Source organism: Electrona antarctica (assembly GCF_951216825.1).
Source record: "Electrona antarctica genome assembly, chromosome: 22".
NCBI lineage: Eukaryota > Metazoa > Chordata > Actinopteri > Myctophiformes > Myctophidae > Electrona > Electrona antarctica.
Genome location: NC_136805.1, coordinates 5702655 through 5715547, shown reverse-complemented (window position 1 = coordinate 5715547; position 12893 = coordinate 5702655). Strand labels below are relative to the sequence as shown.

At 44.1% G+C, this 12893-nt stretch overlaps 1 protein-coding gene across 1 annotated transcript in view; it reads left to right on the top strand.

The window, feature by feature from the left end:
• Window positions 1-2995: 2995 nt before the first annotated feature.
• The window catches only part of asah2 (N-acylsphingosine amidohydrolase 2), a gene marked incomplete at its 5' end in the record, with an annotated part of 49490 nt that continues 39592 nt past the window's right edge, over window positions 2996-12893 (top strand). The window contains 10 exons of the mRNA XM_079491984.1: window positions 2996-3131; window positions 4153-4259; window positions 4883-5026; window positions 6455-6631; window positions 6855-6982; window positions 8495-8572; window positions 8872-8992; window positions 9584-9709; window positions 10433-10519; window positions 11037-11141. Coding sequence (XP_079348110.1) covers window positions 2996-3131; window positions 4153-4259; window positions 4883-5026; window positions 6455-6631; window positions 6855-6982; window positions 8495-8572; window positions 8872-8992; window positions 9584-9709; window positions 10433-10519; window positions 11037-11141 — 1209 coding nt within the window. The remainder of the gene's footprint in view (window positions 3132-4152; window positions 4260-4882; window positions 5027-6454; window positions 6632-6854; window positions 6983-8494; window positions 8573-8871; window positions 8993-9583; window positions 9710-10432; window positions 10520-11036; window positions 11142-12893) is intronic.

Here is a 12893-nt window from a genome sequence, read left to right as displayed (position 1 = left end):
TCCTTCTATATATTCTCTCGTCTCACTCTTCTCTCTCTTTCTTAGTTATATCTATCTCAATACTGTCTTTCTCACCTGAACTATCATATGGGGCAGATGAGAGCTCTGGGCAGATGTCACACACTTTAGTTTTAGTCATAGTCTTTTGAATAAAATAAAAAAATAAAATTATAGTCTTGTTTTAGTCATCTGAAATGTTTTAGTTTTAGTGTAGTTTCAGCCGACTAAATACCCAAGATTTAAGTCGACTAAATCTACGTATGTTGTGAGCTTGTAGATCTACTCTTTTCAGAGTGCAACATCACCCGAGTATTATGTGTTATTAAATCCATAATAGCCTATAAGCAGTATTATGGTTTAAACTGGTTAAACTGATTTGTCCATGTTTCTCTGTCCTTCATAATGAACTATTATCCTCGCTATCTGTTGTGTGAGAATGAGAACAACCTTTGGAGTGAGACAGAGAGAGTGGATTCATGTTTATCTCTTCTTGAAACAACACAGAACGCAGAATCTCACCCATATCTCTCTCTTGCTCTCTCTTTCTCGGTGTCTCGCACGCACGCACGCACGCACACACACACACTGAATGATTTTATTTGGAACTGCACAAAAGGCACAATACATTAGATACTTGCTCTCTCTTTCTCCCAAACACGGACACACACACACACACACACACACACACACATGCACACGCACACGCACGGTGGCACACTCATACTGTCCTTGGTCTCTTCCTTACGCATGCAGCTATCTAGCGTTATATGACTGTGACCTTTCATTCAGGGTATATAATATCTGATATCTCTTTTTCAATCAGAATTGTTAATCTTGACAGTAAAACATTGCAACATTTGGACGGGACACACACATGAAGCTCTCGCTTCACTTAGCTTGTTTCTGTCTGTCTCTCTGTGTGTGCAACTGTCTACCTCTTTACTGGCTGTGGACGCGTTGTCCACTAACACCAGGTAGGTCACCTTTTATGGCATTTTAATTGATTCATTGCGATTAGCGGTTTAATGGTGTTTTTGACAGTGAACATTGGAACGTATGAATAGAAATTGCATTCCTTGTTTGCCTTTTAAATTTGCACCGGGCAGATTTGCGGCAATTAACTTGAACATACAAAGAAATTACTGACAATGACTAGTACCAATAATCAAAATAAATAATGTACTATTGATATCAACATAATACATTTTATACGTTTTTTTGAGTGGTATAAACCACTCCTAAAACTGGCTTTGTTAGTTTACGTGTCTGTTCGTACCAAAAAATTAGCATGGTTGCTATGGTCACCCAGTTCACACGGGTGTGATTTCATTACGTCAGACATTACGTCAGACCACAGTTGATCAGTCTATATAAGACCTTACACCACTCAGTTCACACGGGTGTGATTTTTTCTTCTAGATCTTCTCTTATTCGGGTCACTCGCACAAAATATTTTTCTAATGTGTAAATGTGGGTCTGCAGCCTAATGTTTATAAATGTGGGGGTCCTTCAGAACGGAACAGCTACCCTATAGTGGTCAGGTCAAGTCAGGGCGGTCAGGTCAGGGCGGTCAGGTCAGGTCAGGGCGGTCAGGTCAGGGCCCTGACCCTAGTCAACAAACAGCAGTACAGGGTCAGCGGTCGGTCAGGTCGTCCAAAACATTCAGGTGTTACAAAGAAACCATGACAGCAAGTAGACATCAAACCTACAGTACATCGACAGTAATGTTACCACCTACTATACAGTATATCAGCAACATTCCTACTGCTTTCACTGTGATGTGATTTACTGTAGTTTACTAACTTGTTGTATTTGACCTACGTATGATGATTGATGATTGATTGATTCTTTATTTAAGTGTCATGCTTCCGAAGAAACCCATGCAGCCCATAACGGATTTACAGGACACTTTTTACAGTTTACATAAACAATGACAATAAACCGACATGACGGTTTGCAAACAATGATCATTACAAGGCGTGTGAAAAATTCAGTGCTGGTCAACATCACATGGTTGTAAAGTATAACTAAGAAGTACACGTACTCAAGTACTGTATTTAAGTACAATTCTGAGGTATTTATTTGACCACCTTCAGTATGAAGATTTAGATTATTAAATAATATTACAAAACACACTAACCACTTATTCAGCCCTATGGTACATACATGGCAAATAGATCTGCTTCGATGCCCATGGTACATGTGGGCAAATATATCTGCTTCGATGCCCATGGTACATGTGGGCAAATATATCTGCTTCGATGCCCATGGTACATGCGGGCAAATAGATCTGCTTCGATGCCCATGGTACATGCGGGCAAATAGATCTGCTTCGATGCCCATGGTACATACATGGCAAATAGATCTGCTTCGATGCCCATGGTACATACATGGCAAATAGATCTGCTTCGATGCCCATGGTACATACATGGCAAACAGCAGTTCAACATGAAAAAAATAAAGCCCATGGACGGGTAGCCAAAATACAAATATGTACTCAGTGTTGTAAAGTATAACTAAGAAGTACACATACTCAAGTACTGTATTTAAGTACAATTCTGAGGTATTTATTTTACCTTCTTCAGTATTTAAAATGTGCAATACTTTTACTTTTACTTCTACTCCACTACATCTCAGAGGCAAATATTCTACTTTTACGCCACTACATTTATACGACAACTATAGTTATGCTATACTAGTTACTTTGAAGATTTAGATTATTAAATAATATTACAAAACACACTAACCACTTATTCAGCCCTATTATTATATATTATTTGGACATGTGAAAATAGAGGATCTACAAGCGCACAATGCATCACAATAGATTATCTATTTTCAAAAGAACTTTGTATACATTTTGAACTTGTGAAATGGGACATTCTGCACACTGAGTGCTTCTTCCATCACTGTGTGTGTGCGTGTGTGTGCGTGTGCGTGTGCGTGCGTGCGTGCGTGCGTGCGTGCGTGCGTGCGTGCGTGTTGCAACAGCAGCATGTCTCAGAAGCGAGCAGCGTGTTGTGGTCGTCTGACCACCCTAGAGGTCACCCTCGTCGTCCTCTTCATCGCCATGACGACCGTCACCGTGGGCCTCATCGTCGTCACGGTGACCAGACCGGACGCCCGGACAGGTCGGGGGTCATGCACGCATACGCACACACACAATTTATAGTTTTACAACATCAATCTGCAATTCATTTTTCCCAGAAAGGTTATCGGACTGGGAGCAATAAAGCGTGATCGGGACATCCCTAGTATCAATATTATATATGATATTAGACTGGATATTGTCTGTGATTTGGGATATTGTACTATTGTGATATGAAGTGTTCTATACCCATTTTGGGCGGGAACCCCTTTTGTTGTTAGCATCATGTTGTGCTTTAGCTATTGAAAAATAGCAGATCTACAAGCTCATAGCGCGCCACCGAGTGGCACGCTACGAGCTTGTAGGTCTGCTATTTTTGAAAAATCGAAGAACGACTGACATAGAAACATAGCTCTTTCAGAAAACTGTCAGGATGTAGAAGACATTTTTTAGAATCTGATCTCAGGTCAAAATGGGTTAAAAACTAAATATTGGATCGGGAAAAATCGGATACTCAAGTGAAGATCAAATGATGGGAATCGTATCGTTGTAGTTGTAGTACATCATGTAATTAAATATCCAAAAAGATTTTATTTTTTCTGAATTCTATATAGGCTTACAAATGTGACCCAAAAGAGAAATTAGGCGTTCGCCCGGGACCCAAACTATAGTGGAAATAGCAGATCTACAAGCTCACAACGCGGTGCGAAGCGCCCCGCTGTGAGCTTGTAGATCGGCTATTGTCACTAAACTTCTTGAAAAAAAAATTAATTCATGGAATTTCTTTGATTTTTTTCTTTGATTTCTTCCTGAAATTTACAGAAAAAATATTTTCATTTTGTTTTCAATTCATGAAATATGTTTTTTTTTTGAAAAATGTTTTAAAATAATAGTAATTAAAAAAAAATGTAGGAAACAAAAAACGAAAGGGACCCATAACAACCAGGGTTGTCCGCCAACCACACATGGGTCCCCGACCCACTGTTTGGGAACCAGTACTCTATCAAGGGGGTGTGGTCAATGTGGGCGTTTCCTCACAAAGGCATTTCAATCCATCTGTATAGTAGAGCCGGAGCCAACCACGCCCCCCAGCCCCGCCCCCCCACACAACCCCTACCTGATTGGAGCAGGACGGGCTGACTGCACCGGACCCCCTGCTGACATACCCCTGGTTAGAAACACACACACACACACACACACACACGCTTGCTCTCACGCGTGTATTGTGTCCAAAAAATGCAGCGATTTATTGATGAGGAAATTGAGGATATTATTGTCATCTTCACGGTAAAAGTAAGTCTCCAAGTGCTGCCAACCAAACTGAGTCTGGTATCCTGATAAACTCTTACAGTCTACTTTGCACAGCATCAGGTCTTACTGTATATTTAACGGTTGTAATGTTTTGTACACATAGCCAGACATGACAGAAAACAATGACCTCCGTGTATTTGCAACTAAATACAACTGCAAATACACGGATGTCATTGTTATTGAACAGCAGAGGGGTTTCCTGGCTGTGTTTTTGATTCAAGTTTAGTTTCCTTAAATTTTTTACATTTTTTACGTGTGTGTGTGTGTGTGTGTGTGTGTGTGTGTGTGTGTGTGTGTGTGTGTGTGTGTGTGTGTGTGTGTGTGTGTGTGTGTGTGTGTGTGTGTGTGTGTGTGTGTGTGTGTGTGTGTGTGCGTGCGTGCGTGCGTGCGTGCGTGCGTGCGTGCGTGCGTGCGTGCGTGCGTGCGTGCGTGCGTGCGTGCGTGTGTGCGTGCGTGCGTGCGTGTGTTTGTGTGTGTGTGCAGATGGGTTATGCCAACTTGGACCAGACGGCGGCCGGCATCCACACTCGTCTGTACAGCAGGGCCTTCATCGTGGACGACGGGAGCAGGAGGGTGGTGTTCGTTACCATCGATGTAGGAATGGTGTCCCAGAGGCTGCGACTGGAGGTACACACACACACGCACGCGCGCACACGCACACACACACGCACATGCACGCGCACACGCACACACACACACACAATTTACAATTTAGGCATTTAGCAGACGCTCTTAATCCAGAGCGATTTACATTAGGCAAGAACAAAAGCATGGGAATACATCACATATATAAAATGCATTTATCAAGAAACATGCGTAAGCTAAGAACGTAACTAGAACATATCTATATAATGACACTATACATATTAACTATACATATATACTATACTATGCTATACATATGTACTATGATGTGCTATGACTACATACAATGCAATTATTGTGCTGTCTACATGACATGCTATAAGTCTGTTTCAAATGCTATCTAAGTCTAAAAAGTGCTATCTAAGGGGGTAGGATAAGTGCTATGGGCCATGATGGAGTCTGAAAAGGTGGGTCTTCAGACTACGGCGGAAGACACAGACACACACACACACACACACACACACACACACACACGCACACGCACACGCACACACACACGCTGCTCCACGTGTGTCCGTTGAAGCACAATTGTGATACCGGTAATCATAAATCACTGAATTCTCAAGAAATGTGCACACGTTTGGTTGGTCAGAAATGCTAGACTTGTACTTGTGTTAGGATAACACCTTATCTTACCTTACATATCTCTGCTGTGTTAGGATAACACCTTATCTTACCTTACATATCTCTGCTGTGTTAGGATAACACCTTATCTTACCTTACATATCTCTGCTGTCGGGAAGAAAACGTTATATTTTGAAAACAAAGCAATAGAGGGTATGCGTGTGACATCATCATCAAACCAGGAAGTTATGCAGGAACGCCTACTGAGTGGCAAAAACTACTTTCCTGGCCTTGACAGCCCATACATACAAACAGAAAAGTCCTATCTGACTGCATTAAACAACATTAAACAATGTTAAACTCACTTTGCATGTTGCTTTGCCACTCGATTTGCCACTCGATGTGCCATTCACTTTAAGCATGCGCATACTCTCTATACCTCAAAGTTGGTATTGTGACTTCATATATTGACAATTACTTGCATGACAGGGGGAGTTAGCTGTTTTAGCAGACAGTTTGAGGATCCAATGGAGTTAAGAGGTTTGGTCCAAAGCGTTTTTTACTACTTTCCATTGGTTCATTATGTTTAACCAACACACAGACGTAAAGGGTGTTCAATAGCACTGATTCATGAAAAAAATCAAAATCAAAATCAAGAACCTCAAAAACGGAGTTAGGTGGGTGGTTTCCTCCCAACAGGCTTAAACAGCAATGGTTATCAAACGGAAAACAGCACTTTTAAGGGCAGGGGCTGAAGCCCCCTTTGATGTCTGTGTGTGTGTGCACGTCCCTGATGTCCATGGATGTGTGCGTGTGCACATGCGTGTTGTTGTGATATTATTCTAGGTGCTGAAGGCGTTGCAGGAGAAGTACGGGACGCTGTATCGCCGGGACAACGTGGTGCTGAGTGGCACCCACACCCACGCAGGCCTGGCGGGGTACTTCCAGTACACGCTGTTCATGATCACCAGCAAGGGATACATCAAGGCCTCCACACAGGCCCTGGTGGACGGCGTGGTCAAGGTGTGTGTGTGTGTGTGTGTGTGTGTGTGTGTGTGTGTGTGTGTGTGTGTGTGTGTGTGTGTGTGTGTGTGTGTGTGTGTGTGTGTGTGTGTGTGTGTGTGTGTGTGTGTGTGTGTGTGTGTGTGTGTGTGTGTGTGTGCGTGTCTCTCCAGAGCATAGACATAGCCCACCGTAACATCAAACCATGTGGTAATAACATGGAACTGTGTGTGTGTGTCTCCAGAGCATAGACATAGCCCACCGTAACATCAAACCAGGTCGGATCTTCATGAATAAAGGCCAGTTGGAAGACAGCAGCATCAACAGAAGTCCTCAGTCCTACGAGAACAACCCTCACGATGAGAGAGACAGGTATCTGTTACAATTTACAATTTACAATGTAGGCCTTTAGCAGACGCTCTTTATCCAGAGCGAGCATGGCAATTCATCACATACATAAAAAGTAGTTATCATGAAACATGCGTAAGCTAAGAACGTAACCGTGGAATATCTATATAATGAAACTATACATATAAACTAGAACGAAAATACATCGCCTGGATGCAACTGGGACGTATGTATCCCAAGGTCATCGGGGTTTCAGGTCTCTCGAACATCATACCCCTCACTCGGGTGACCCAGCCGGGGTGATCAAGTCCCGACTTACGTCCCAGTAGCTACCCTCGATCAGAACCACTAGGGAAAGACAGGGCCGCACAATCCATTGGAACCACTCCGGAACTACTATGCCGGGACTGAGAGGTACTATACTATACTATACTATACTATACTATACTATACTATACTATACTATACTATACTATACTATACATATATACTATAAAGTGCTATGACTATACATACGGTAAAATGCAATTCTAGTGCAGTGTCATAGAGGAAGGTATAGTACAAAATTAATGCTGTAGTTTTGCTCTTTGAAATTACACATTTTGCTGTTAAGCATAATGGTATTTATACAGCCGTGAAATCCATGAAATAAAACCACCTTGTTAAGTCATTTCTGCTAACGCGACGTGCTGCATGTGTGCTCCAGGTATATGTTCAACACAGACATGTACTGTGTCTGTATGTGTGCTCCAGGTATATGTTCAACACAGACATGTACTGTGTCTGTATGTTGTGCTCCAGGTATATGTTCAACACAGACATGTACTGTGTCTGTATGTGTGCTCCAGGTATACGTTCAACACAGACATACTGTGTCTGTATGTGTGCTGCAGGTACTGTATTCAACACAGACATGTACTGTGTCTGTATGTGTGATCCAGGTATATGTTCAACACAGACATGTACTGTGTCTGTATGTGTGCTACAGTTATACGTTCAACACAGACATGTACTGTGTCTGTATGTTGTGCTCCAGATATACGTTCAACACAGACATGTACTGTGTCTGTATGTTGTGCTCCAGGTATACGTTCAACACAGACATGTACTGTGTCTGTATACGGATTGTTAAAGATGTGCATCATCCCAGCAACAGCCTGTTTGAGCCATCTAGGCGGCCACGGCCAGGCAACCGGTTCCTCAGCCTCGCCAGCCGCACACAGAGACTATGGAACACGTTCTTCTTCTCCGCCATCAGACTCATGAACAGACACTGAACACTACAAGGCCCGGACTATATGGCAATATGTCTAAGGCCTTCTGCATTTTTGCAACTGTGATCTTGCACTTTCAGTAGTTGTGTACTTTAGAGATGTTAGTTTTAACCTGCACTTAGTTCTTTATACAGATTATTTGACACTAGACTGTAGCTGTTGTATGGTCTTTTAACGCACAATGAATTTCACGTGCCTTTTACCCTGTAACTGGTATTGTTGACAATAAAGTTGAACCTTGAACCTTGTATGTGTGCTCCAGGTATACGTTCAACACAGACAAACAGGTGGTGGTGCTGAAATTCACTGATCTGGACGGTGACGGGATCGGCATGCTGAGGTACGACTACTGTAAACACTGTGTCACTTAACACATCTATCCACACGTTTAACCATTTGAACCCTCTAGTCTTAGAGAAATGGACTTGTGTTACAACTGTGCTTGGGTCGCTGTTTCCCCGTCTGCACCAAATGTCTTCGCGACCCCCTCACGTAGGCTATTAGAAATATCAGTCACCAGAACCAAGGACGGGTGTTTTTATAGAAAAACCCAATAGGTGTACATTTTTGTGGTCACTGTGTTTGGGGAAACACTGATTGTACATGAACATGTGTGTTCCCTCGCGCTGCTCCTGCCAGCTGGTTCGCTGTCCACGCGGTCAGCATGGACATGAGCAACAGGATGGTGAGCAGTGACAACATGGGCTTCTCCTCCTACCTGCTGGAACAGGACAAGAACATTGGCTCTCTGCCCGGACAGGTGAATAACACTCATCTCATACTGTATCTATCAGTTTAGTTTTGTATCACTGTAGTATATCTTACTTAATCTGATCTCAGTTGGGTTTGATATCAGATATCATTTTATCATCTCAGTTAATCTAATCTCTGTTCATCTCTCTTTAATGTGCAAACATGCTATTTTAAAGCAATAAACCACAAGAGGTCTCAGGTTACCGGGTGTTTTATAATGGCTGAGAGGCGTAGTGAGACACGACGCACAATAAAGAGTGTCTTTTATTGCTTTTCTAAAACTGTTACATACACGGCAATATTAACCTCATAAAACTATTGCTAATTCACAAAAGTAGCTACACTTTGCGCCCACCAGAGCGAGCCACTTCAGTCTCTGTGACAGGGGTATATAGGAGGTGCTTGCTGTCTTTATGAGGCCGCCCGGAGCCACACATGCACAGTCATATGAGTGCTAGCGGTGCTTAGACGCCCGCACGGCCAGGGTTTGTAAGGCAATCAAGCGCTCCCCTTCCCCAGTTCAGCTACAGAGCTGCTGATCAATGTGACGCAGCTGGGAATGATATAAAGTGTGTGTGTGTGTGTGTGTGTTTGTCAGGGTCCGTTCGTTGCAGGTTTCTCCTCCAGCAACCTGGGCGATGTGACTCCCAACACCAGAGGTCCTGTCTGCCTGAACACAGGACTGCCCTGTGACTACCTCAACAGCTCCTGTCCTGTAGGCGGGGTCAGTACACTGTACACACACGCACACACGCACGCACGCACGCACGCACGCACGCACGCACGCACGCACGCACACACACACACACACACACAAACACTGCATTAAGACAAATAATATTAATACATTCATTTTATCTACAGTATATTGCACTTTACATTTGAAACAATTGTACTGCAGTACGGAATAAAATAAACATTTGCGTAAAAACAGCATATATTGACATATATTGAATAAGATATGCCAGGGACCCCCATAAGAGAAGATTTTTTTTTACGGCTCTAGCAGTGATTCTCAACCCGTTTAATTTCAAGGGCCCCAGTGGTTCCATTTGTACGCTCTCTCAGAGTTCAATTAACATTGATTTTATTTTACAATATAAATTGGGGTCTCCGAGATAGAAATTCCATTAAATGGGGGTCTGTAGACTAATGCATGTCACACTAGGGATCCTTGAAATTAAACGAGTGACATATATTGAAAAAGATATGCCAGGGAGTCAGGGACCCCATAAGAGAAGATGTCTTTACGGCTCTAGCAGTGATTCTCATCATTTTACTGCCGTAAAAAAGTCTTCTCTTATGGGGGTCCCTGGCATATCTTTTTCAATATGTCAATATATGCTGTTTTTACGCAAATGTTTATTTTATTCCGTACTGCAGTACTAGTCTATCGGGACTCGAGTTACAATAGTCACGTTTTGACATGACTTGTGTGTGTCTGCAGACTCAGATGTGCAAGGCATCTGGACCAGGTGAGGACATGTTTGACAGCACCAGCATTATTGGACACAACATCTACAGGAAGGCCAAGGTAGGCACAGTATACCTGTTCAATCTGCTCTTTGACCCATTTAGCACTGAGGCCAATTCTATAAAGAAAACGCACTCTAAATCCTCTAAAGAAAACGTCAAATATTTATTCAAAAATCACACAACAAATGTTGCTATACCCAAACGTGGGTTCCCGTCTTGAACGGTTGTGCAATGTATTATGCGATAAATTGATCTCTTCAAATCAAGTTTATTACTATCATCATTATTATTGCTATAATTATTGTCTGTCTGTCTGTCTGTCTGTCTGTCTGTCTGTCTGTCTGTCTGTCTGTCTGTCTGTCTGTCTGTCTGTCTGTCTGTCTGTCTGTCTGTCTGTCTGTCTGTCTGTCTGTCTGTCTGTCTGTCTGTCTGTCTGTCTGCCTGCCTGCCTGCCTGCCTGTCTGTCTGTCTGTCTGTCTGTCTGTCTGCCTGCCTGCCTGCCTGCCTGCCTGCCTGCCTGCCTGCCTGCCTGCCTGCCTGCCTGTCTGTCTGTCTGTCTGTCTGTCTGTCTGTAGGAGTTGTATTCAGCAGCAGTTGAAGAGCTCTCTGGTTCCCTTCATTCTGCTCATCAGTGGGTCAACATGACGGATGTTACTGTTCAAGTCAATGCTACACACACGGTTAGTCGCACACACACACACACACACACACACACACACACACACACACGCACACGCACACTCGCACGCACGCACGCACACACACAGTTAGTGAGCTAGTAGTAGGGCTATATTGACTAGAGGGGGAAAAATGAGGGGGACCAAATATAGGCCCCTGGGGTCAACCACACCAATGTAACTCTTTGCAAATTCGATTGGGGATAATATGTTGCTTGCAAGGAGTTGCATAGCGAATCATTGGTGCGGATTCGTTTGGGCCTAACTGAGACATGGCCACATTACACCCAGCCTGGCCTCTCTCTCTCCAGCTTGTTTGTACTCTGTACGAGTTTAGAGTTGATGTTTAGACTTCACTGATAATGTTTTAAAGGCTTACATGTTACAGTACATGATGGCTCAGACTGATATGTTTACCTAGGAGTCAGAACACGCACCCTGCAGTCCTCAGTGACTCCTGGCTGTTTACCTAGGAGCCAGAACACGCACCCTGCAGTCCTCAGTGACTCCTGGCTGTTTACCTAGGAGTCAGAACACGCACCCTGCAGTCCTCAGTGACTCCTGGCTGTTGTTTACCTAGGAGTCAGAACACGCACCCTGCAGTCCTCAGTGACTCCTGGCTGTTTACCTAGGAGTCAGAACACGCACCCTGCAGTCCTCAGTGACTCCTGGCTGTTTACCTAGGAGCCAGAACACGCACCCTGCAGTCCTCAGTGACTCCTGGCTGTTTACCTTGGAGCCAGAACACGCACCCTGCAGTCCTCAGTGACTCCTGGCTGGTATGTTTACCTAGGAGTCAGAACACGCAGCCTGCAGCCCTCAGTGACTCCTGGCTGTTTACCTAGGAGTCAGAACACGCACCCTGCAGTCCTCAGTGACTCCTGGCTGATATGTTTACCTAGGAGTCAGAACACGCAGCCTGCAGTCCTCAGTGACTCCTGGCTGTTTACCTAGGAGTCAGAACACGCAGCCTGCAGTCCTCAGTGACTCCTGGCCGTTTACCTAGGAGCCAGAACACGCACCCTGCAGTCCTCAGTGACTCCTGGCTGTTTACCTAGGAGTCAGAACACGCACCCTGCAGTCCTCAGTGACTCCTGGCTGATATGTTTACCTAGGAGTCAGAACACGTAGCCTGCAGTCCTCAGTGACTCCTGGCTGTTTACCTAGGAGTCAGAACACGCAGTCTGCAGTCCTCAGTGACTCCTGGCTGTTTACCTAGGAGTCAGAACACACAGCCTGCAGTCCTCAGTGACTCCTGGCTGTTGTTTACCTAGGAGTCAGAACACGCACCCTGCAGTCCTCAGTGACTCCTGGCTGTTGTTTACCTAGGAGCCAGAACACACAGCCTGCAGTCCTCAGTGACTCCTGGCTGTTTACCTAGGAGTCAGAACACACAGCCTGCAGTCCTCAGTGACTCCTGGCTGTTGTTTACCTAGGAGCCAGAACACGCAGCCTGCAGTCCTCAGTGACTCCTGGCTGTTTACCTAGGAGTCAGAACACGTAGCCTGCAGTCCTCAGTGACTCCTGGCTGATATGTTTACCTAGGAGTCAGAACACACAGCCTGCAGTCCTCAGTGACTCCTGGCTGTTGTTGTTTTTTTTAAACCAGAGGTCATTGGACTTTCACTGTCAGACTCCTCAGCTGTAAAACTCCTTCCCCCCAGATCTCTCTCAGCCTATTTAATTTAATCGTTTTAATCGCTTCTTAACCCATTTAGACCTGAGGACGATTCTACAAATGCCTTCTAAATCCTG